The 22,785-nt window shown below is 45.7% G+C and overlaps 1 protein-coding gene across 2 annotated transcripts; it reads right to left on the bottom strand.

Moving 5' to 3' along the window:
• Positions 1-6,765: 6,765 nt before the first annotated feature.
• On the bottom strand, positions 6,766-20,954 carry ACTC1 (actin alpha cardiac muscle 1). Of its 2 annotated transcripts, none has more exons than XM_033435856.2 (7): positions 20,841-20,954; positions 11,248-11,398; positions 9,737-10,061; positions 8,896-9,057; positions 8,574-8,765; positions 7,606-7,787; positions 6,766-7,092 (listed from the first exon to the last, which is right to left on the bottom strand). In XM_033435856.2, exons 2-7 carry the CDS (start codon positions 11,374-11,376, stop codon positions 6,949-6,951), a joined length of 1,134 nt encoding a protein of 377 aa, XP_033291747.1. In that variant the 5' UTR covers positions 11,377-11,398; positions 20,841-20,954; the 3' UTR covers positions 6,766-6,948. The 2 variants fall into 2 exon arrangements, with proteins under 2 accessions (XP_033291747.1, XP_049561447.1); XM_049705490.1 differs by lacking the exon at positions 20,841-20,954 and adding an exon at positions 11,964-18,212.
• Positions 20,955-22,785: the final 1,831 nt, after the last annotated feature.

Below are 22,785 nucleotides of genomic sequence, written 5' to 3'. Positions count from 1 at the left end.
ACCACAAACAACTAACAACCCTGTCTGTGCCTCTTCAAACTAGAGAGGGAAAAAAATGTCTGATTGGTTGCTGGCCCTTAAATGCCCGAGTCCTCATGTCAGATCTATCCTCCTCATCCCATTAGTCTTGAGAATCATGCATGAAACACACCTGTCTGTTGAGGGTCCTTCCTTTGGGAGGAGCTGTGTGAAACATAGGTCAGGTTCATGGAGAAAGGCCACTGAAGGGATAGAGAATGCCCTCAGCTCCTGATGACTTTCTAGTTCTAAGTTCCCATTCCCTATGATGTCCTGCCCTATTTTATGTCCTCAGGTTCTAGGAGCTCCTCTCTCTCTCTCTCTCTCTCTCTCTCTATATATATATATATATATATATTTTTTTTTTTTTTTTTTTTTTTTTTTTTTTGCGGTACGTGGGCCTCTCACTGTTGTGGCCTCTCCCGTTGCGGAGCACAGGCTCCAGACACGCAGGCTCAGCGGCCATGGCTCACGGGCCCAGCCACTCCGCGACATGTGGGGTCTTCCCGGACCGGGGCACGAACCCATGTCCCCTGCATCGGCAGGCGGACTCTCAACCACTGCGCCACCAGGGAAGCCCTCCTCTCTATATTTTTAATAAACTCCCTTCCTAACCTGAGCTGGTTTAAGGGAGCTTCTGTTCCTGACCAGAAGCTGGGGCCAAAGAACGTAGAACCCAAGGCCCAAAAGAAGACAAGAGAAACTTGGTGAGGCTGAAACAGGGTGTGGAGCCGGGAAGCTGAGTGGGGGTGCGATGGGGACAAAGTTCCTCCCTAAGTGCTCGCTCCTGCATGGGTCTAGCTGGCACAAAAGGGGTTACCTGGAAGACGGGGCTTGTGGGACCAAATTCTCTCAGGTCAACTTTTCGTGAAACAGTTGTGCATCTGTTTGTCTATCTATGCTGATTCTACAGATGCAGAGTAAAGAGTGGAAAACCAGGCTCTTGAACGGGGATGAGAAGAAGGGGTGACGAGGGTGCTGGGAGTTGAAGAGCACAGAAGAACAGAAAGGAAATCCTCTTCACACAGCCAACAGCCTGGCTCTCTGTTCATTGCTTTCACCTGTGTTCTGTGTGGGAGCACACACACCTGCACATACACACACACACACACACACACACACACACACACACACACACACACACACAGCCTCTGCTCCTCCTGCCCAGGCCACATCTCTCTTTAATTTGTCTTCCAAGTCTCCAGGGAAGAGACTTGGTTTCCTCTTTGCCTTCCTTCATTTCCTTATACGAATCTGCTTTAACTGTTTTCTCCCTCCTGTGCTTTCTAGTCCTTCATTTTTCCCATTCTGATTCTTTGGCTCCAGAAAAACTCAGGATCTATAGAAACACCCCTGCACTGTGAAGAGATATTTACAGCTCACCTCCCCCTCTACCCACCCAACCCAGCCTCCAAAGTCCATGCTAGAAAGGACGAAAGGGGGAGGGAAGGAAAGTAAACTTTCTTGTTGTTGATCTGGAGCACAAATGCCCTTGTGCTGTGCCCTGTGCTTAGTGTCTTAAATGCACGATATCATCACATTCTCACAACTCTCGGACCACGATTTTAGTTAGCTCCTCTGTTCTGAGGTTCAGAGAGGCTAAGTAATTAATTTACTTAAGGTCCACTCAACTAGTCAATGGCAGAACTAGGATTTGCACTCTAGGATCTTTTTGACTGAAAGCCCATGCAACATCAGTCCTTCAGGTTAGTATAAAAAGCTATACATATACAGGAAAATTATTGTTAAATTATCAGTATGCTCTCTAGTGGGAACATAAGTTCTAACTTTTCCCCAGGAACATAGATTAGGTTACTAATATCTTAATTAGCATAGTCTGCTCTTGAGGAATGCACGTAAATGACAGGCAAGTAAAAAAAAAAAAAAAAGATATGAGGAGTAAGAAGACTGTCGCAGGTAGCCACCATTGGGCGGAAGGCACTGGAGAAGAAGTCCAAAGGGTAGATCCTAGAGTTAAAGATGTCTTGGGAAAATTTCAATATTTGGCCTAAGGCAGATGTGCTTTTAAATTTCCCACACGTGGCCTGCTGCATCATATCCTACCCTATAGGATGTCACCATCCAGTAGTATTTCCAGAGTTCTTCAAATCAAATTTCTGTGTTCAACACTAAACCTGTTGACTGAATTTCTTGTTACTCTTGACTCCAGAGTCCACTTCTCATCTACTATTAATGCCACATTTTAGTTCAGCTTTACTGCAATCTTCACGTGGGTCTGGTTTCTCTCTGCCTCCCCTCCCCAACGCTGATGCCCATGGAAGCTGCAGGAAAACAATGCAGAACAATCAGCAAAGCTGCTGAGGGATGTGCAGACCACCCCTGCTTACATCTCACCTGACTCGGTTGGCTTTCCCGGGCAGGAGAGAGGGCCCAGAATCACCAGGACTCAGCTACGCTTACATGGAAGTTCTTTATCCTCCTAGTCAATCTTGCTTACATCTATTGCGTGCAGAGCTGATGAGTGAACTGCAAGGAACATCTTCTAGCATGAGTATACCAGAGGTATACTTTTGCATTCTCCCCAGGAGTTTTTCCCCCTGTCTTCCTAGTGTGAGCTTGGTTGCCATAGCAACAGCCAAGTTCTGCCTGAAGGAGAGATTCCTTTTATTATGAGCCTGGAAGACCTCAGGTTGAATATAGACTTTTGCTATAACTTTTGCTATTTTAGGCCTAAAAGACTCACAATTTCTTCACTACCTATTAGTTCCTAGGAAATATTTATAGTATTTGTATCATTTAATTAATAAAGTGAATCTGACTTCTTATTTCCTTTTCAACACCTGGCTAATCTGGTCATATAGAGATTGTTGGGTTTCTGGATCCCAGGGCCACAGTGGAGTCTGGAGAGCGTCTGATCGGTCACACATGTCACCATCCAAAGCTTCTTAGTCTCGCCCCCAGGTTTGTTTGGGTGAAGTCATTGCTCTTCTCAAGTCTTTCTCAAGGCCTGTTTAATCAAATAAAATTCCTGAACTGGAAGTTCGAGCTCTCCAACAATCGGTCCCTCCACTACAAACTGCTGTGATTTTTCTCCTGCCTTAGATCATTGGGAATAGTGTTTATGCTGTTTTGTTCCCTTCCTTTGGAGAATTACCCGTCCCCCGCTCAATAATATTGATCGGTTTCTATGGTGGGAATGGTATGACTCAGTCCTCAAGCCTGGCCAGACTGAGGCTCCCTGGAATGTTTTGTCAGAACTATATGGAAAGATACACTTTTGTTCCAGAGGCTGATAAATTCAGACCATGAATCTTGGACCATCGTATCCAATACATGGAAAAATCTTGTATTAGTCTGCTTGGGCTGCCGTAACTTAATAGCACAGACTGGGTGGCTTAAACAATAGAAATGTGTTTCTTCACTGTTCTGGAGGCTAGAAATCCAAGATCAAGGTGCTAGCAGGGTTGGTTCTGGTGAGGCCTCTCTACCTGGCTTGCAGACAGTCACCTTCTTGCTGTGTCCTCACCTGCCCTTTCCTCTGTATGGACACAGTCCAGGTATCTCTTCTTCTTCTAAGAACACCTGTCCTGTTGGATTGGGGCCCCACCTTTATGACCTCATTTAACCTTAATGACTCCTTAAAGGCCCTATCTCCAAATACAGTCACATTAGGGGGTTAGGGTTTCAACTTACGAATTTTGGGAGGACCTAATTCAGTCCATAACAGATTTCGTAGAAGAAATGGAGAGAAAGCCCAGTGACATTGTTTTAGGCCCTGGGTATAGTAAACCAATCCTACCCCTCTAAATAGTCCATTTTCTTCAGTTATTTTCCTTTTCTCTCTAACTCTACTCTCTTAATTATTTAAACACATCTACATGATAACCATTGCTAAGAAGTGAGCATTGTTAAGGAAAATAAAGAAATAGTGTCTGGGGGTGTTAGAAATTAATAAAAGTACTCTTTTCATTATAAATTGAGAAAAATATCATGATCTATATAGGTTCGTTACATTGCATCTTAACTAAAGATCTATTGACTGTAGACATCTCAATTACTTTATACAACGTGAAGGTGGCCTTAAGAAAACCCTATTGCCTTAATGCCTTTCTTAAGCACAATCATTACGAGTCAGTTGTTCTAACATCTTACACCCTGTCATCAAGCAGAGATGAGAAAACCTCAGAATTCAATGAGAATCTGTGTGCTTACCACTTCTGATACAAATATCAGAAGCTGATTCCAAAAGCTTCTCCTTTTAAGTAGAGACAGCAATACCCATTCCATTTAAATTGACACATAGAAAGAACCACAGGTGATAGCCCAGCCAGCTCTCTAAACCTCTAGTATTAATAATGTATTTAGAGGATAAAATTCATAATACTTAACATACCCAATTTGAGAAGTGAGGAAAAAAGAGACACAGAGACTGGCTAAATCATATTTCCCCATATATGCTCCAAATCTGTCTCTGGCTGATACTTAGCTTTTTAAAATTATTCTTACTATTTTTAAAATTAATTTATTTATATATATTTTTTGGCTGCGTTGGGTCTTCCTTGGTGCACGTGGGCTTCCTCTAGTTGCAGTGAGCTGGGGCTACTCTTCGTTGTAGTGCGTGGGCTTCTCATTGTGGTGGCTTCTCTTGTTGCAGAGCATGGGCTCTAGGAGTGCAGGCTTCAGTAGTTGTGGCACGCAGGCTCAGTAGTTGTGGCTCATGGGCTGTAGAGTGCTGGCTCAGTAGTTGTGGTGCACGGGCTTAGTTGCTCCGCATCATGTGGGATCTTCCCGGACCAGGGCTCGAACCTGTGTCCCCTGCATTGGCAGGTGGATTCTTAACCACTGCACCACCAGGGAAGTCCTGATACCTAGCTTTTATTTTAGGTATTTATTTAATTTTTTGCAGTATGTGGGCCTCTCACTGTTGCGGAGCACAGGCTCCGGACGCGCAGGCCCAGCGGCCATGGCTCACGGGCCCAGCCGCTCCGCGGCACATGGGATCCTCCCGGACCGGGGCATGAACCCGCGTCCCCTGCATCGGCAGGTGGACTCCCAACCACTGCGCCACCAGGGAAGACCTACCTAGCTTTTAAATCAATCTATCTGTGCTACAAGAAATAGTTGCAGGAAAAAATGAAAATCTCCAATAAAGTTTTTCGTATCTAACATAAATGTCACTAAATTTATTTTTTAACCCTTAATGCAGAGAAAGACTTCCATTCAGCTTTGCTAAATATGGAACTCTAAACTCTGTAAGCACAGAAAATATGCTCTGCTCCATGTTTGTGTCCCAGACACCTACTACTGTGCCTGGCCCAGAATCAGGGATCAAGAGATGTTTTATGAATGAATGAACATGGGACACAATTACTACCTTGAATGATAATGACATTGGCAACTTATTAAAGCTGTCTGATGAGCTTAAAGTACTCCAGGTTTTGAACCCAGACTCTCAAAACGGTGTGTGATAGAATGTGGTTACTCTTGATAACTATGACTAAGTTAGGAAAGATTGTTTTAGAAGCACCATTAGATTAGCTGTCAAAAAATCTGGGTTCCTGACTGCCTTGGGTATTCCACAAATAAGCTGTATAACATTGCACCCATTGCTTAATCTCTCTGTGTCTTGATTCCCTCATCAACAGATAAAAGTTTAATTAAGTCCATTCAAATGGTCAAATGGTTCATGGACAATTAATTTGAAAGTGAAAAATTTTAAAGCTTCTGCAATCAGGTTGAAATCTCCCTTTTCAAACTGACTTCCTAACATTCATCAGCTCCCACCAGCCTGCCCTGTGCTTTGTATGATGGCTTCTGCCCTGTTGCCTTCTGCTGAGATTTCCTCCCTGCTCTTCTTACCTCTCCAATTCTTAAACATTCATCAAGACCCAGTCTCATATGTCCATCTCCTTGTAGCCTCCCAGACCACATACACTGGGGGTTTATGGGTAGTGTGTATGTGAACCCCTCAAGGACAGAGCACAATAGATGCTTTTGGATGCATCACTATCCCCAGCATGCTTTGCAAACAGCCCAGCATGGAGTAAAGGGAATATCATGGCTTTCTGCTCCCCTTAACTCCTCAGGATTTTATAGACTTCACTCCATTCGACCCACGATCCCAGGATTTCAAAGAACTGAAGAGACTGAAGACGTCTGTCCCAGAAGTTAGTCACTGATTAGGCAAAGGTATCTGGTGCCTGTTTCCTCACATTTGTTTTGAACATGCCCAGTGGTCTTGATTTATTTAGGGAATATCTGGAATGGGACATGGCTGGGCTTATCTGTCAGCTGGCCTCCGTGTTTCACTGTTAACATGTATGGCCCTCAGGAAGATAACTGAAGAGAATAAGAATTGAAACTAATCTGTTTAAAATAATCTTTGACTTTCTCATTATCAATATCTATGTGGTTTCTGCAAAGTCACAAAAACAACTGGAACATGTGCTAAGACAACAATTTTCAGTGTCATCATAGAAACGAATCTTAGAGAATTGTGTTCTCCAATTCTGTTTCTCGCTTATGTGGAGCTAAACCTAATCTGCTTTTCAGATATAAAATATCCTCATGATTCTGTCCCAAAGGGTAAAATCAAAATTTAATATTGTAACTGCCAGCTAAAAGTCACGCTAATTCATCTGATAAACTTTGTGGTGCTGTGATATTACAATGCTCCCGGTGTCAAGGCCGCCATTATACGAGTTCACAGACTGAGTACACAAACACTGGCCCCATCCTACTCCTACCCCAAACCCCAAGCCCCAAAAAGAAATAAGAGAGGTTTGCTTTTGTAGGTTGCAAGTCCTGGTCTGGTTTATTTATAAAGCAATAAATATTAGAAGCACAAATAAATTGCACGTGTGTAAACAAACTGTACAATGATGAGAGATGAGGGAGGGTGGTTCAGAAGACTCCAAGAAGCATCATACCGTCATCCTGAACATAAGGTAGACTAAGAGAGAAGGCACCTTAGAAGCATTTGCGGTGGACAATGGATGGTCCTGCCTCATCATACTCTTGCTTGCTAATCCACATCTGCTGGAAGGTGGACAGGGAGGCCAGGATGGAGCCCCCGATCCAGACAGAGTACTTACGCTCAGGGGGAGCAATAATCTGCAGAATGAAAACAAAAACCACCAGTGAACTCTGAAGTTCCAAGCAACAGAGCGCACGTTGGGGAGATTCACAGAAAGTATATTGGTGATCAATTCACTGTAATGTGATACTTCATTCCCACAAATGAATATGGCTGAGTCAAATTTAATGCATTTCCTCTATTTCATCATTTCCACTATCAAAGTCACTATAAAATAGAACTTCCCCACTTCTCTGAAACAGAATATAATGTGGCAATAAGCTACATGCATGGTGGAGGCTAGCCCGAAAGCAGGGGTCTTTTAAAATGTGTTCAAAGATTTAGATATTTTTTTTCCTTCAAAGATTTATTTTTATCCACTGCTTGAAAGTGTTTCCAAGTCTCCTATCTTGGGAAAAGTGCTAGAAAAATCAGAGAAAGTGTTAGAAAAGCTAAAAGTTTATGGGAAACGGGAAGCTAGGCGGTGAGGGGAAAGGAGTTAGGAATTCTGCTTGGAATACGGAGAGACCTGCTTTGCTTCCCCCACTCACCTTGATCTTCATGGTGCTGGGAGCCAGGGCAGTGATTTCCTTTTGCATGCGATCAGCAATACCAGGGTACATGGTGGTACCTCCAGATAAGACATTGTTGGCATACAGATCCTTGCGAATATCAATGTCACATTTCATGATGCTGTTGTAAGTTGTTTCATGGATGCCAGCAGATTCCATACCTAGGAACAAGTGTAAAAAAGAAAAATCACAGTGCCCTCAGGCCAGGGGGCCAGGGTAGAGGGAAGAGAATAGTACCCCTCTATGCTGGTAAACTGTCACCATTTGTCTCTGAAACATATGTTCCTCTATAAGATACATTGCAGGGTTTTGTGGAACAGGTGTCTTAAAAGTGCAGACAGTAAATCCACAACGGACTGCCAAGAAACAAACAACTGTGTTTAGCACCTGTTTGGAGGGAACACTTGCTGTACCCATCAGAGTATGGAGATGGATTAGAAAAGGAGGAGACACACGTTTACGGTAAATTAATGCAATTCTTATTTATGGACTAAAATAAGATCCTGACAAGCTTCCTCTTGGAAATCACTCCTTAGGAAAGATGTTTGGTGACATACAAAGGTCCAGTTATTACTATGAGTTGGATTGTTGTTACACTTAATAATGAGTGATGAAAGCAACGTCCAGCTACTTGGTGACGGAACATATCAGAATAAGGCAGCACTCTTGAGTCATCATCTCTTCCTTGCAGGTATGGATTATTCAGTTACTACTCTGTCTCATTCCTTATTTTGAGATGAAGCCAGTGTGTCATCCTTTATCATATCATTGCTACAGAGCGGTGATGGCCATCCCTGTAAGAAGCCATCGGGACCTGAGGCTGAGCTGTGTGGGACTCCAAGCTATGACTTCTTTTAACACAAGGGCCCCTTAATCATTGTTGATTATAATAGCTTTTACCCTGGGAGTCACCAAGCGGTGTTTCTGCACCAGACCCTACAACTCACCAATGAAGGAGGGCTGGAAGAGCGTCTCAGGGCAGCGGAAGCGTTCATTGCCAATAGTGATGACTTGGCCATCAGGCAGTTCATAGCTCTTCTCCAGGGAGGAGGAAGAAGCAGCCGTAGCCATCTCATTCTCAAAATCCAGAGCGACATAGCACAACTTCTCTTTAATATCGCGAACAATTTCACGTTCAGCTGCAGAAATAAAGCGTGTCACAGTTAAGCTCTGAAAGATGAAATCAACCTTGAGGAGGTCGGGGGGTTCGCTGGGGGAGGGTAAAAAACAAGACACATACTACGGCAGATGAGATACACACACACTCACCGGTGGTGACAAAGGAGTAGCCACGCTCAGTGAGGATCTTCATGAGGTAGTCAGTGAGATCCCGACCAGCTAGATCCAGACGCATGATGGCATGGGGCAAAGCATAGCCCTCATAGATGGGGACGTTGTGGGTTACGCCGTCCCCAGAGTCCAGAACAATGCCTGTCAGAGAAAATCGACAAGAACAAGGTAAATCTCTGAGGACACCACTGCTTTAACCATGTCAAAGCCTGCTTCCAATCCTGGCTAAGAGATACTCGCGCTGGGCAAGGATCCAGATAAAATTAGATCCCTTACACATGAAGAATAAAAATGAGCATAATGGATGCCAAATCTGAAGCCAGCAACAGTTCATCCTCTTAAATATTGTAGTAGAAAAATTTTCCCAGGACACTTTCAAATGACCATCCCTCTTACCAGCTATTAGCACCTTATGCAAGCAACCAGGTGTGTTTTTCTTTCCTCTCCTCTAACTTACACGTGTTCTTCTCTTTTTTGACTCAGACCCTGTAGGGATGTTTGCCCAGGGGCTGTGATGGTGTGAACACACACCAATGACTGCTGCATTCCAGGTTGATAGTTGTGCAAAGCCTCAATATGTGACATCACATACTTTAGGCAAGGGGAGGATCTAACTCTGTATTCTTTCAGTTCTTAGAAATAAGTGTGCTCTGAGACCAACCTCAGGGTATTATTGTTACCCCTCTCCCTTAGCAGAGACACCTTCCCAGGGAGTGTGAGGAAAGGGATCATTCCTTTCTCACTGGGGAGACTGATTCCCAGCAAGGTCGAAGACTTGGGAATGTAATTAATCAGGGACTATCTTACAATCCCAACACACCTGTGGTACGGCCAGAAGCATACAGGGACAGCACCGCCTGGATGGCCACATACATGGCGGGGACATTGAAGGTCTCAAACATGATCTGGGTCATCTTCTCACGGTTGGCCTTGGGGTTCAGTGGGGCCTCAGTGAGCAGAGTGGGGTGCTCCTCAGGGGCCACGCGGAGCTCATTGTAGAAGGTATGGTGCCAGATCTTCTCCATGTCATCCCAGTTGGTGATGATGCCGTGCTCAATGGGGTACTTGAGAGTCAGGATACCTCGCTTGCTCTGAGCCTCATCACCTACGTAGGAATCCTTCTGACCCATACCCACCATGACTCCCTACAAGAAGAAAGTAATGAGAAAATCAAGCTTCCACCGTGTCAGGAATACAATCAATGCCTTATTCATTTCTACGTAACTGTCCAAGTCAAGTGACATCTTATGAATACGAGAAATAAGAAACAATAGGAATTTACCCCAATTCAGAAATATCATTTAAAGTTAATCTTGTACCTTCTCCCCACCCCACCCCCAAGAGGTATAATTCTATTGTTTAGAATATAACTAGGGATGGGGAGAAATGAAGCTATTTCACGGAAGAAGCAGAGCCTCACCTCATTTTTAAAATACCATAATGCCTTCATTAAATTATTAAGCTCATCACCTATGTCAACTGGAATATAAATGACTACACTGTGGAATGACTGAATTAATGACACACTGTATTTCTCCCAAGGAAAGAGTTTGACATTCATCAAGTAAACATAAAAAGATGGACTGATGTGCTATTACCATCCTGTCTGGGAAATCCAGCCCTCCTAGAGCTGTCCTGGAGTACGCATGGTCCACCAACACTGAGGAATACCACTCTCCTCCCTGGCAGCGTGTCTGGCCAGGCACCGAGGCAAAGCCAGAGAGCGTGGCATTTCTTTTAATAAACAAGGTGGTATGTCACTGTCACCACGGCACTTTACTGCCTCTGTCATAACCGGCTTCTAAAAATGCAACAGCCAGGAAGCAGATGGATTACATTTTGGGAGCCCTATTAACTGGCTGTGAACAAGAGGGAGCAATGTGGCTTGGCTCCTGGTTGGTTCGGATACGTTGTATTATTCTGAGTTTTGAACAGGACTGAAAAGGGAGGCCAAGGAGTAAAGTGAGATGTATAAGAGCTAGAGAAGATACTGAGGACTAAAAATGCAGGTCAGGAGTGGAAAAGAGAAGCTGCCGCCTTTTCACAGGAGGAAGTTGGACCCCTGGCAGAGCTGTGTCCCTGAAGTGGACTGGGGGAGGGGGGGCGGTGCTGCACGTTTCCTGGTTTGCTGGAGGGTGTGAGTATTGCTTGTCTGGGCTGAGATTGGAAGCGAATCCAGCGTTTCCTATCTGATCTAATGAGTTCATGGAACAGGAGGGGCAGGTGAGACATTTCCTGGATTGCTGGGCCGAAGAGGTGGCGGGAAGGGGTGTGGAGCGGGGCTGGAGACGGCTCCAGGTGAGGGCAGGCTGTGCTGGGCGGGAAGTTTACCTGGTGGCGCGGGCGGCCCACGATGGAAGGGAAGACCGCGCGGGGCGCGTCGTCGCCCGCGAAGCCGGCCTTCACCAGCCCGGAGCCGTTGTCGCACACCAGGGCGGTGGTCTCCTCGTCGTCGCACATCTTGTCACAGCTTCAGTGGGGTCTACGGATGGAGGAGAGCAAGGCGGCCTACGTTCAGTGCCTGCGGGGCTGGCCTCGTCCGCGTCCCCGGAGGAAGGGACAGGGCAGATGGGGGTCACCGGGCAGGGGAGGGGGGCGGGGGACGCTGTCGTCTCCCTTCCCCTCGGGGCAGAAAAAGGAGCGTGGGAAGAAGCTGCAGAGCAGGGGAGAGGAACCGCCCAGGCTCCCAGGCCAGGAGGCTCCTCCCCTGCCCCAGTGCAAGAGGGACGGTCACCCCTTAGCAGGTCCTCCCCGGCCCTTTACATTTTCGCCTTCTCACGAACCGGGAAGCCACTTCGGGCCCATCCACACCCCGATCCATGTTCGAGCCCCAGCTGGAGGGAAAAGCACACGGCAGCAGGGACCCCAAAAGCCCCACTGGGGCCCAAGGCTACCCCTCCACGCGCCCCTCTCCAGTGAAGACCGAGACTCAGGACAAAAGAAGTTCGAACCAAATGAAAAGTTTGGTCTTAAGGAGAAAAAAAGTGATGGAGCGGCGGGGGCGCGGGGCACCGGCTCCAGGCGCGGGGCGGGCGGCGCTGACTCACCGTCCGCGGGGCGGGCTCGGCTCGGCTGCTCGGGCGGTGGCAGGCGCTGGTGCCCCGCGCGCGGCGCGCGGCTTTATAGCGCGCTGATGGACGGGGTCAGTTGCAGCCGCCGGGGGCAGGGGTGGGGGGCCCGGTCGGCCACCTTGCCTTATTTGGTCGCCTTCGCACCACTGAGGAGCGCCGAGGCCATTCATGGAGCCAAGGGCAGGGGAGAGGATCAGCCCGGGGGCCCCCCAGACCATGTAAGGAAGGGGAGGGGGCAACCAGGGGAATGGCCAAATAGGGAGCTAGGGAGGGGCAGGCGGTGAAGGGTAGGGGGCAGGGGAAGACCGGGTGACGCCAGCCCGCCCCCTCCCCCTTCTTGGGTGGAGGTGCCCCCTGGGTGTGCTGTGGCTGGCTTCGCCGCAGCCCCGCCAGCCTAAGAGACAGCAAGCCACACGCAAGGGGGAAGGCTTGGCACCCCGCCCTCTGCTGAGGGGTCCTGACAGCTGGGCCAGGGCAGCAGGGGAGTGACGGCAGCTTCTCATCTTCCCGGACGGAGAGCTGGGGGAGCAGAGCCCTGGCAGTCCTCGTGGGCCCAAAGGGCACCACAGCAGCACATTTGGGTGGCCAGAAAAGGGGTGCCTGGGACAGGGCACCCTCCTGGCTTAGTCCCCACCAACCTGCATGACAACTCGGAGAGCTGGGGCTGTGCAGAAAGCTGAGATTAACCAAGGCCACCTTGGTCCCCAATTTACGCATGGCTCAGGGGCTGGTCAGGGAAAGAGGCTGGAAACAGCTGCTGTGAGAGCCTGCCCAGTCTTGTTGGAGGAGAGGGCAGGTTTACCCCAGCTGGGACATCAGGGGGCTCTTCTCCATAATTCCAGGGTTTTTCTCAAACTCAGACTCCTGCCTTTAGGCCAGGAAAGACTCCCCTGCTGCCAAAGGGAATGAAGGAACAAATGCCAAGGGTTGCTTGTCCACCTGCTGGTGGAGAGATGAACATTCATCTTAATAACGCAAAAGCGTTTATTCCAGACAAAGACAAGACTGAAAGAGAAATGTTCTTGTCAAGAAGATAACAGCAACTTCAACCGACTGAACATATCACCGGGATGCACAGTATGGTCATAACCAGGAATGAAATAGAAAAGCAGTCCCAGGCCCCACCCCAGAACTATTGAATCAGAATCTGCATTTTAGCAAGATGCTTAGTTGAGTCATACGTATGCTGAAGTGTGAGAAGGACTGGTATAAATGGTATCAGCTTCTTTGTGGAGGATCCTGAGACTTTGGAGAAAGGGATTACTTGAATCAAGGAGAAGAGAAAGAAACAGAGAGACATAAAGACACAGATCACTGGTTTGCCCTGGGTTGCCCTGTATTCTCAGTTCTTCACTGGCACTTTGATTTTTAATGCTTGTGTTTTTCCTCCCCTTCACACCAGTTAAAAATAGAAACTGGGCTCAGGCATCCATCTCTGGAGTGGTCTTGGATTGATATGCTAAGGAGGCCTGCTGATTAGATACTTGTCCAGACTGGGGAATGCTGGGCCCTCCCCGCTGAGCTCCCCAACCATGTTTGGGTTGGTCTGGGGAAGAAAGTATGAGGGCGGCTGGGTGATGGAGCCAGGTGAGGGTCACGCCAGCTGGAATCACCCTCTGCCACACGGTAAGCCTTTTTCAGCGAAAATGCCTGTTGACAGGATGCAAAGAGCGGAGCTGTTTTGGCTCAGGCAGATGCAGAAGAACCAAAAAGAAGGAGAAATGGGACGGGTGGTACAGCCCAACATCCCTAGGTTTGAATCCTGCCTCTGTCACTTACTACCTATTTTGCTCTTGGGCAAGTCACTTCACTTTCATAAGCCTCAATTTTCCCCTCTGACAAAGGGCACAGTAACTCTTTTCAGGCAGAGATGATTAGTTATTGTAATAATTAGAGACAAGTGATATAAGCCACATAGAAGATACAAAGCAAATTGTAACTATTACAATTCAGTAATAATGATACTTTTGGGGGCAGCTATAGCTCTCACTTTGGAAGATTTGGGTCAATGTCATTCACTTATTGATTCAGCAAATATTTATGGCACAAGAACTGTGCTAGTCGCTGGAAGACACAAATAAAACAGAGCAGGACTCGTACTGCAGAGCAGCTACAGACAAGTCAGGGACAGTTATGGTACACACTAGGAAGAATGAGGGAATCATTGAGATAGTCACAAAAAGAGGGATTCAAAAGAGGGTCCAGAGAAAGCCTTCCTGAGGAAGTATTTCATTATTTTTAAAGCAGAGTAGGACTGAAGTGCATTAACACTTGTGTGAAAGAAAGAGTTTCTCCTTGGGAGTGACTGGTGGCACATTCCCACATTCACTGCCATATGTGTAAAGGGAACTCCTGGAAAGTCTAGCAGATCACTGAACACCACGGTTATTCCCTGAATCCTTTGTAAATACTTGCAGGGCTCAGGAGGCCAATTCCAGTCCACCCACCTAGGAATCAGTCTGCCCGGGAGCAGGGGTGGGTAGGTCAGTGGAATACTGAGACCAGTTTCATGAAATAATCTTCACCCTTAAAATGTTTAAAAACAATTTCACTTTTTCCCACTTAGAACAAAACATAGTTTCTTATGCACTATATTTATGGTAAGAACACTTTTTTCCCCTTAAATATCTATGATGGTTCGATATTTGTTCATTGCAATACTGCTCAATTTCCACGTTTTAAAACTCTAAACGCTGTTTTTATATATTTACTTAAATTATAAGTCAATGGAAAATAAGATTCAATGACTGATTTTCATTTGACACAATTTTTTCAGGGATCTATTTAATTTGAAAATTGAGATTGGCTTCTGTCGTGTCTACTTAAGTATATAAAAATGACTTAACCTTCTGTGGTGTAGTCTAGACATTTCTCTTTTTTTTTAATTTCGGTAAAATATACATAACATAAAATGTCCCACCTTAACCAACTAAAATTGTACAGTTCAGTAGCATTAAGCACATTCACATTGCTGTGTAGCCAACCTCCCAGTTACATTTTTTGATATGGATTGTGACTAAATTGATTTAAAAACCCGAGAATGGCTGTGCCCTGCAGTTTGAGAAAGACTGGTTTGTATCCTATGAGGTAGGGAACCGTTGCGCCTGCTTTGCTCAAGGTCACACGGCTGAGCAAACGGAAGAGTAAGGCTTCAAATCCAGGCACCAGACGACACCCTGTTCCTATCCACCACCCCAAATGCCTTCCAGTCCACTCGGGCTGCTGTTTCCCCAAGTAGAATGCTAGAACCACTTGCAGCCAAGTTACCTCTAACAGCAATTCAGATTCCCAGGTTTCACCCTGGAAGAGTGCATGTGCATTTTAAATAAGTCACCGCCCCTCTTCCCCAGGTAATTCACAGAGGGAGAGACGTGGCGACACTGCCTGGCTGTTCTTCCCCAGGCCCGCGGAATTTCGCTGAAGGCTTCCCAAGCTGCCAGTGCTGGCCCGAGTCCAGCTTGGCTGACCTTGAGCATCCCAGCCGGACGGCGAAAGCCAAAGCCGGGGCGTGTCCCCAAGGCTCTCGAGGGCCGGCGAGGCCCTTCTGGGCAGGGACAGGCCATGAGGGAGACGTGCAGGGCTGGCTGAAGGAACAGAAGGTGGGACAGTTCCTGCTGCCCTTGCCTCGAGGGAAGCCTGTTTCATCCACCATCTGCTGGGATCTAGAAGGGAGAGGCAGGCCTCCTCCTGGCACTGGGGGATTAGCAGTCACTCTTCTCAGCTGTTCTTCCATTCGGAGGTGTCCAGTATTTACAGAGAAGCCAGAAACATACCGAACCACACTTAATTCCTCCCCAGGAGCCCTCCTGGCTTCTCTTGCAGCCCCTCCTGCATTCCATGGGCTAGGAAGGAGGGGGTGGGCTGTTTCTAGCCCAGACCAGGGGTCGGGCAGCCAGCCTTCCTAACCATTTCTATTTTCTTTTCCTACACATTTGTTCACTCCCACTGTCCTCTGGCAGGAGCTGGGTTTCAGCTTTCATTAAAAGAAGAAAGTGACGTGGCTGTGAGGGATGCAGGCCCACACACATCCTGGAGCTCAGAATTCAACACCAAGGCATGCCTAATCTCCACCACATGCTGCCCCGTGCTTTACGTGCAACCACCGAGGAGATTAACCCAGGCGGAGGGTATTTCAACTCCAGATGAATTCTGTTCTAGGCAGGTTCTGGCAGTCCCTGCCTTCTGACATGATAGGACCAACTGTGATGAACCATTTAATGAGATTTAGAAAAAGAGGGCAAGACAGGGAGGATGAGGGAAGGGGAGCAGAATGTAGACGGGAGATCCTTCTGGATCTCGGAGTCACCTGGGACTAATGAGCGAAAAGCCAAATCTTCACTCTCTTCTATCCTGGGAAATCCCAAAGGACTTCTCATCTTTTTAACTCCTTAAAAGGAGTCTGAATCTTCCTAGAATGAAGAGCTGAAGCTGGCAGGTTTCTGCTGGGAAGGTACTCCACTTAGCTCAGATTTGGCTTCCTCCCCATACTGGCTGTAACTATGGAGTTTCGGCTTTTCAAGCGTTACCTGGAGCAAGCCTGTCTTCCCTAGAGAGCCCACATGTGGCATCACCCAACTTGAACGCGGCTGCATTTTGAGATCACACAAGTGCGTGGGAGGTGAGAGCTGTGAGCTCAGAGATGCTCTTGCCCAACAAGTTCACTCCGCTGCATGCGTGGAGCCCATCTCTTCGCCATCAAAAGTAGGCACACATCTGACACGCAACAGTGTGTAGCAATAATACTAATTGCTTACCTTTATTAAGTACAGACTGGGTCCATACACTATCCTGAGACTTCATATGTGTACACGGTCAGATTCTAGATGAAGCTGGACTGACTGCCAGCTGCAGAATCCATTTTTACAGACCTGCTCTTGAATATGATGTCACCAGCCTACATGGGGGCGCGTTGTGTAAGAAATAGGTCACCACCTCTATTGCAAAGATGTTGTCACGGGTGTTCATCACAGGATACTGTCTTTCTTACGAGCCTCTTAGAAGAATTTCCTGTCTGGCTCTAGTTCCAAGAACAAAGGGCTTCTACCAAGTAAATGGTTTGTTTTGATCCCGTAGATCCTGAATCTAGTGACCAACCAGATTTTTCCTTTGGCAGTGGCCAAGAAAAATCTTAGAAGACTACACTTGTGGCCCAATTGTTAACATGATTACAAATCATTATCGTCTATCTTGCACACCCACATCTATTTTTCATTTTCCTTCCACTATTAAATTTTATTTGTCCATCTATCTTTGTAAGCTGTCATACATCTTTTGTGAGAGAAAACAAAGGATGGATGGATAGATAGATAAAAATGAACTCATGGGGACCATGGAGAGAATAATTGAAATTGGAGTGATCACTGTACAAGTATCCAAGAGTCCAAGATGCCTTGCGTATGTCTGCCGGTTTCTTCCATCCCCATGCAAGCATATATTGCTTCATGAAAACATGCTTTGTCTATATAAGGTACTGTATAAGGGATTGTATCATTTTAATTTTCGTCTTAACGTCATGGTATGTATAACTGGGGATCTAAAATAACCTTTCCCTCACTATGAAAATTGTAAGTGCTTGTTGTGGTGAACTAGGAAACACTGAACAGAGAAGGACAAAGAAAATGACATGCCTGGTTGAGGCTTTAAAGCCCTCTATTTTAACCTCCTTAAAATAAAATTAAATGTGACATAAAATTCATGAGGCCTTGCCTTCCATATCTACTTACAGTCGCTGGTGTGAGAAAAGACAAATAGCCTCCTATTCTGGTCATTTGCAAGAATGTCCACTTGCTCTTTAAAGAGAGACATGCAATGCAAGGAATTTGCATTAACAGCATTTTCTGGTTTTACTATTATAATCTAACTTATCTCTAGTCAACAGCTGGAACCAAAGAATGCCAAACTGGGAGCAGGCTCTGCCCTTAGGATTATAGCATCCACATTTCACTTATATGTTTTAGAGGGTGGGTTTTAGTTGCCAACTCAGCTGTTGAACTGTTTCCAAATTACAGTCTAAAAAGAGGAATCTATCATGAACATAAAATGAAACCACATATATTACTGTAGGCTTTGTCTTTCTGTGGAGAGTCTGAAAGCAGTTGCTTTAGGGAATATTTACAGCTATTTTATGATGAGTATTTCCAAACTCCTCTTGGTTAGGTCTACAAATAACCAATTCCTCTTACATTTACAGATTCTAACTTAATTTCGTAAATGAAAAAATAATAAAAATAAAGGCTTTCCCTAAAGCCAATCACCCGTGTTAACCAGAGGCAGGAAACCGAGATTGTTCCTCCAAAATAAAAACAGCTGAAAAGGTGTCTCGAGCAGTTACTCGATTGAGAATACTGGCACTCACACAAATAAGTAGGTCTCCGTGTGTGTGGCATTTCAGAGAGACGAGCCAGCCTTTGAGAACTGAGAAAAGAATCTGCCGTTGACCCCTGGTGTGGCTTTGACAAGTGAGCAGAACAATCATGAGCATGACCCAAAGGATGTAACCAGATAAAGCATCATATCACCCAAGACACACCTGCAAGGACTGGGTAGTCCTCAGCTGAGAACATTCTTTATGGGTGAACAGGAAGGGTGACCTCTGTTCAGTTAACCCTTTTGCAAACTCTATTTAAATATGCTATTTTCCAGGGAGGGGTTCCAGTTGCTGTATAATATTGTAGCTCAATATTTATAACTGTCACAAAAGATTCATGCTAGGCTCATCTCTCCACCAGTGGGTAGAGCCGTCTTCACTCCGTATCCTCTGTCCAGAGCCCTACTCCTGCGGGTGCAGAAAGGGAGCCCTTAGACTGGCACAATCAGTCCCTTCTGTGTCCACTCAAGGATCACATCACTAAACCGCCGGCCCAAAGTGGTGGGAGAGATGAGGAGAGCAGGTAGGGAGATGGTGATGGGGGTGCAGACCTATATCCCCTCCACCCTTCCCATGAGTTTCTATCCGAATAGAAAACGGAAGATGATAAATCGGAAACACATCGTAGATACCGGTACAAGGGCTGAGGCTTTGCTTCCACACCGGGCAATGGAAAACTTTAGGTATACTGTGCTCATTTTGTCCAACTCAGGGGTGTGGGCCCCAAAATGGTAATGGAAGTGGCAAAAGCGATCCCAAGAGGCAGAAACCCTTGTTTATTAGAACAGCTCCAGTGTTCTAGAAGGGCCCATGCTTCGGGCCTAAAGAGCAAACCCTAAAATATTGTTCCATAGTTTATATCTTTGTGTAGTCAGAGTTTTCTTTGATCTACCTGGAAACTAACCTTTATTCTGACTAAACGTGAAAGCTTAAATGTTAAGCTTGCCTACTTTCTCACGTGGAACACGTTTACGTGAAACTGAGAGAATCCGTCATGAGTAAGAGTTTTATCCTTCTGTTTCCTCTACTTCATAGGGAGATCACTGTGGAGAGACCAAGCACACCTTCCCCAAGCATCTACTTCAGTTGCAATCATGGAGACAGAGTTTTTAAAAAGTTGGTGCTATATACAAACCAGAAATAGACCCACAGACATAGAAAACAAATATGGTTACCAAAGGGGAAAGGGTGGCAGGGAGAGATAAATTAGGAGTTTGGAATTAACATATACACACTACTATATGTAAAATAGAAAAACAAGGACCTACTGTGTAGCACAGGGAACTATACTCAATATTTTGTAATAACCTGTAATAACCTATAAGGGAAAAGAATCTGAAAAAGAATGTGTATATAACTGAATCACTTTGCTGTACACCTGAAACTAACACAACATTGTAAATCAACTATACTTCAATAAAAAAAATTAAATTTAATCAAAAAAAAGTTGGTCTTGGGCAGTGGTTAAGACTGAACAAATGCTCTTTGTTTCCTCAGATATTTGTGGGAGTAGAAGGTCTAGTTAACATTTCATAATGTCACCACCCTGAGACTGTGATGTGTCCCAATATACCTTTTACCAGAAGAAGTGTCTTGCTAGGAAAATATAGTACTGTTTTCAGAGCTTGTGTCATTTCCAATAAAGTATCTTTTACCCTTCCAGTCTCTCTGAACACTATTTTTTTTTTCTGAACACTATTTAAATTCTCAGCATCGATCAAGAAGATATTCAGTTCTCAGTGACTGATTCTGAACAAAGGACTTCAAATAATTTTGGGAGATACAGACTTGCTTTCACCTAATGTGGAAACTCCAAAGTGTTCTTAGTCTTTCATTTTACACATCACTTACCAAAATATTTTAAAGGAATAAGCTCTCTGATTTGAAAAAACATTATTTCTAACTAAACAGAATCAAAATAGTGATGCTTATTTTGCAAATGTAGATACGAACAAGAGGAAGAATCCAATTTTGTGGCTAAATGGGGTTCCCTTGAAATCCAGATGTGGTTTATTCAATCAATGCTTTTGTCTTGCTTAGCCAGTGGATATTTCTACATAATAAGCTCCACGTACTTGAAGAAAGACATTGCATCTCTGAGTGCTGTTTAGGATCTTTATCTTCAGTGGTGCTATTTTTAAAACTGTCCTCATATTTGGTCAATTATCTAACTCTGCTCCAAGTTTTCCATGTGCAATAAAATCTCTTTTAGCCAAATTGGTTCGCTGTTAGGTTTCTTGTTAAGTGGAAAACAACCATTGTTTGGAGAATTAAACTCATCTCAGTACACCCACACAAAACGACAGAGAGAATTTAATTTTCTTTGATGCTTCAGGAGTTATTTACAGAATAGTCTCATTTTGAAAGTGAACTCTTGTCACTTACTATGGCATAATATTTATGACACATGTAGAGTATTGAGTGAAACTAAAATGATAACATCATGAAAAGTTGCTTCTGTGAATTAATTATTGGTATCAACATACCTGTTATCTACTTATTCCTCTTAAAAATCAAGTATTGGGCTTCCCTGGTGGCGCAGTGGTTGAGAGTCCGCCTGCCGATGCAGGGGACACGGGTTCGTGCCCCGGTCCGGGAAGATCCCACATGCCGCGGAGCGGCTGGGCCTGTGAGCCATGGCCGCTGAGCCTGTGCGTCCAGAGACTGTGCTCCGCAACGGGAGAGGCCACAACCGTGAGAGGCCCGCGTACTGCAAAAAAAAAAAAAAAAAAAAAAAAAAATCAAGTATAGATCAGACTTCTGGTTCTAGCCAAGATGGAGCCTCCCAGGTCCTCCCTCTTATAACTGTGGACATAACACAACAAGCAAACAGAGGAACACTCCAAGGAGGAAAGAAGAAGGTGGACTGCTAGGGACTTTGGGACGGTGATGAGGGATGAGTTTTTTAGGTTTCTTTACTGCCTTCCATAAATCCCAGACAGGAACTCTAGTGGCCTCCATCCTGGAACTGCCAACAGACACAGATAAAGTAAGCTCTAAGAAAAGTCTGTTCCTCCAGTCAAGGAACCAACAAAAGAGAAGCCTCACGTGGAAAGCCTTTGTGGCAATACCCGTCCTACCCTAGCCAGACCCTAAGGGGAAATTTCATCTTGCTCACCCTTCATTTCACTGGGAGCTGATCTCCCTCCCCACCCCACCCATGCAGAGTCAGGCGGTGGTACTCCAATTCTCTTGCCCGGTGGTGTTAGTAGGACTGATCTGGGAGCTGCTCTAACATTTCCTGCCTGTTGGAAGCAGGCAATGCTCCTATTCTCCCACCAGGGTGGTGTCAGCAGGGTGGCATAAGAGATCCTTGTGATGGAAATGTTCTGTAGTTTGGTGGCCATATCAATCTATGTGTGTGATAAAATTACATAGCATTAAATACATGCACAGACACACACATGAGTGCATGTAAAACTAAAACTGGTGATCTCTGAATGTCGTTGATGGATTGTATCAGTGCCAATTTCCTAGCTGTGATATGCTTCCATAGTTAGTTCCATTGGGGAAACTAGATGAAGCGTATGCGGGCTCTCTCAATTGTTTTTTTATAATTGCATGCAAATCTACAATTATCTCAAAATATAAAAGTATTGAAAATAAAATATAAGGTACACCCACCAAAATTCAGTTTTCCATTCAGTCTGATTCTGAATGAATTAGTTCCTATGTTCATGTTACCATAGTTATGAAATTTAAATACTAGCCTCACTAAATATATCTCATTCCCTATATTTATAGCAAGAATACTGGCTGGCCCAATTTATAGATATGGCAGGTGCAGTTAGGCGCCATTTAGGCTGAAGCGGTTCCAACATCCATGGGCAGGTCTGATGAATAAGATGCTGGTGACAGCAGGCAAACCGCAGTGTGATGGAGGAGCTCCAGAAAGAGGGTTTATCCCTACTTAAGGTGGAACCTGGCACAACGAGCAGGCTCAGCAATAGGACCTGAAGATTGGAGAGGAGAGATGCCCCTGATTAACAGCATGGTAGCTCTTTAAAACATTCCAGCTGGGCTTCCCTGGTGGCGCAGTGGTTGAGAGCCCGCCTGCCGATGCAGGGGACACGGGTTCGTGCCCCGGTCCGGGAGGATCCCACATGCCGCGGAGCGGCTGGGTCCGTGAGCCATGGCCACTGAGCCTGCTCGTCCAGAGCCTGTGCTCCGCAACGGGAGAGGCCACAGCGGTGAGAGGCCCGCGTACCGCAAAAAAAAAAAAAAAAAAAAAAAAAAAAAATCATCCCAGCTGAGCTACTCCAGGAGCAGGTGAACACCTTGAACTGAAAGGCCTATTTTGCAAACAAAGAGAGCCATCCCACAATGAAAGAGCAGAACTTAGAGGATGGGAAGCCAGTTTCCTGCTCTGGTCCAGATCCACCACTGAGCAGTGAATGGTGTTTAGCCTGAGATGCAGCACCGGGACAAGGC

This window comes from Orcinus orca, chromosome 2 (genome assembly GCF_937001465.1).
Source record: "Orcinus orca chromosome 2, mOrcOrc1.1, whole genome shotgun sequence".
Lineage (NCBI taxonomy): Eukaryota > Metazoa > Chordata > Mammalia > Artiodactyla > Delphinidae > Orcinus > Orcinus orca.
The sequence above is the reverse complement of the archived record's forward strand: the minus strand, read 5'-3'. Positions and strand labels throughout refer to the sequence as shown.

Coding starts and splice junctions, on each gene's coding strand:
- ACTC1 (XM_033435856.2), bottom strand. CDS start 11,376: ATGTGCGACGACGAGGAGACCACCGCCCTGGTGTGCGACAACGGCTCC. Junction 10,062..11,247: donor TGGGCCGCCCGCGCCACCAG/GTAAACTTCCCG, acceptor TTCTTCTTGTAG/GGAGTCATGGTGGGTATGGG. Junction 7,788..8,573: donor CTTCCAGCCCTCCTTCATTG/GTGAGTTGTAGG, acceptor ACTTGTTCCTAG/GTATGGAATCTGCTGGCATC.